Source organism: Arachis ipaensis, chromosome B06 (assembly GCF_000816755.2).
Source record: "Arachis ipaensis cultivar K30076 chromosome B06, Araip1.1, whole genome shotgun sequence".
Taxonomy (NCBI): Eukaryota; Viridiplantae; Streptophyta; class Magnoliopsida; order Fabales; family Fabaceae; genus Arachis; species Arachis ipaensis.
The window spans coordinates 81799475-81800545 of record NC_029790.2 but is presented as its reverse complement, the minus strand read 5'-3'; the positions used below and the strand labels follow the sequence as shown (position 1 = coordinate 81800545).

General features: G+C 28.4%; 1 protein-coding gene across 1 annotated transcript in view; it reads left to right on the top strand.

Annotated features, from left to right (window-relative positions):
• Positions 1-787, top strand: part of LOC107648823 (ABC transporter G family member 39-like) — a 7699-nt gene extending 6912 nt beyond the window's left edge. Inside the window, 1 exon segment of the mRNA XM_016352636.2 lies at positions 390-787. Within this exon segment, the coding sequence (XP_016208122.2) occupies positions 390-659 (270 nt within the window). The 3' untranslated portion in view covers positions 660-787.

Sequence of the window (1071 nt, the reverse complement as noted above, 5' to 3'; positions counted from 1 at the left end):
CTACAATTTTTTTATCAATCAACAAAAATACTTTAAAAAAATAAATTCTAGAAATTAAATTTTTGTTTTTTTTTTGTTATATATTTTTTAAATAGTTATTTAAATATTTTTACAAAATTTTGGATCAAATGCATAAGTGTTTTGCTAAATACAAAAATTAAGAAGATTTTTGTCAGCATATTTAAAAGTTGGAGATGATTTTGGTAATTTACTCGTACTTTTTTCATAAATGAGATTTATTTTAATGTAATACGTTTATGGCATAAATACAGACCAAAGATTTCAATTTGATTTTTTTGGTTTGCCGAAACTAAAAGTCCGAACATAGAAAAAAAAAAAAAATTAATCATAGATAACCTTATATTTGTACTAAAGTCTAAATGTTGCAGCAAATCCCTGTGTGGTGGAGATGGTACTATTGGGCTTCTCCTGTTGCATGGACATTGTATGGCCTTATCACCTCTCAACTGGGTGACAAGGATGCAGAACTAGAGATACCAGGAAGTGGAACCATGCCACTGAAGCAACTCCTTAAAGATGTTTTGGGTTTTGACTATGACTTCCTTCCGGTGGTTGCTGTTGTTCATGTAGGCTGGGTGCTTCTTTTCTTGTTCGTCTTTGCCTATGGCATCAAATTCCTCAACTTTCAGAAGAGATAGTCCAAGCAAAAACCATATCACGTTTATTTATATTTTACTAACCAGCAGCTCGACCCCCTATTGCTATTAAATTACATTATTCTTTAAAAAAAAGGTAACATAAATAAACGAGTTTCTTATTTTGAAAATTGGTAAAAGTTTTGTCTTCCATATATACAATATATTTATGTAGAAGATGAAAATAAAAGAAATCCAATCCAATAGGTTAGAAATTCTTTGTATTGATCTTTTCAGTTTAGATTATTAATGTTAAATTATCAAAAAAAAAAAAAATCTTAACACAAAAGCAAATCTAGATCTATGAATATAGTGAAAGGACTCGTAATTTTAGTATTGACTTGTGATTACTTGATTTTGACTAGTAGTAGTTCTTCAATCTTTTTTAACCAAAGTCTTTTGTATTTATGATAAA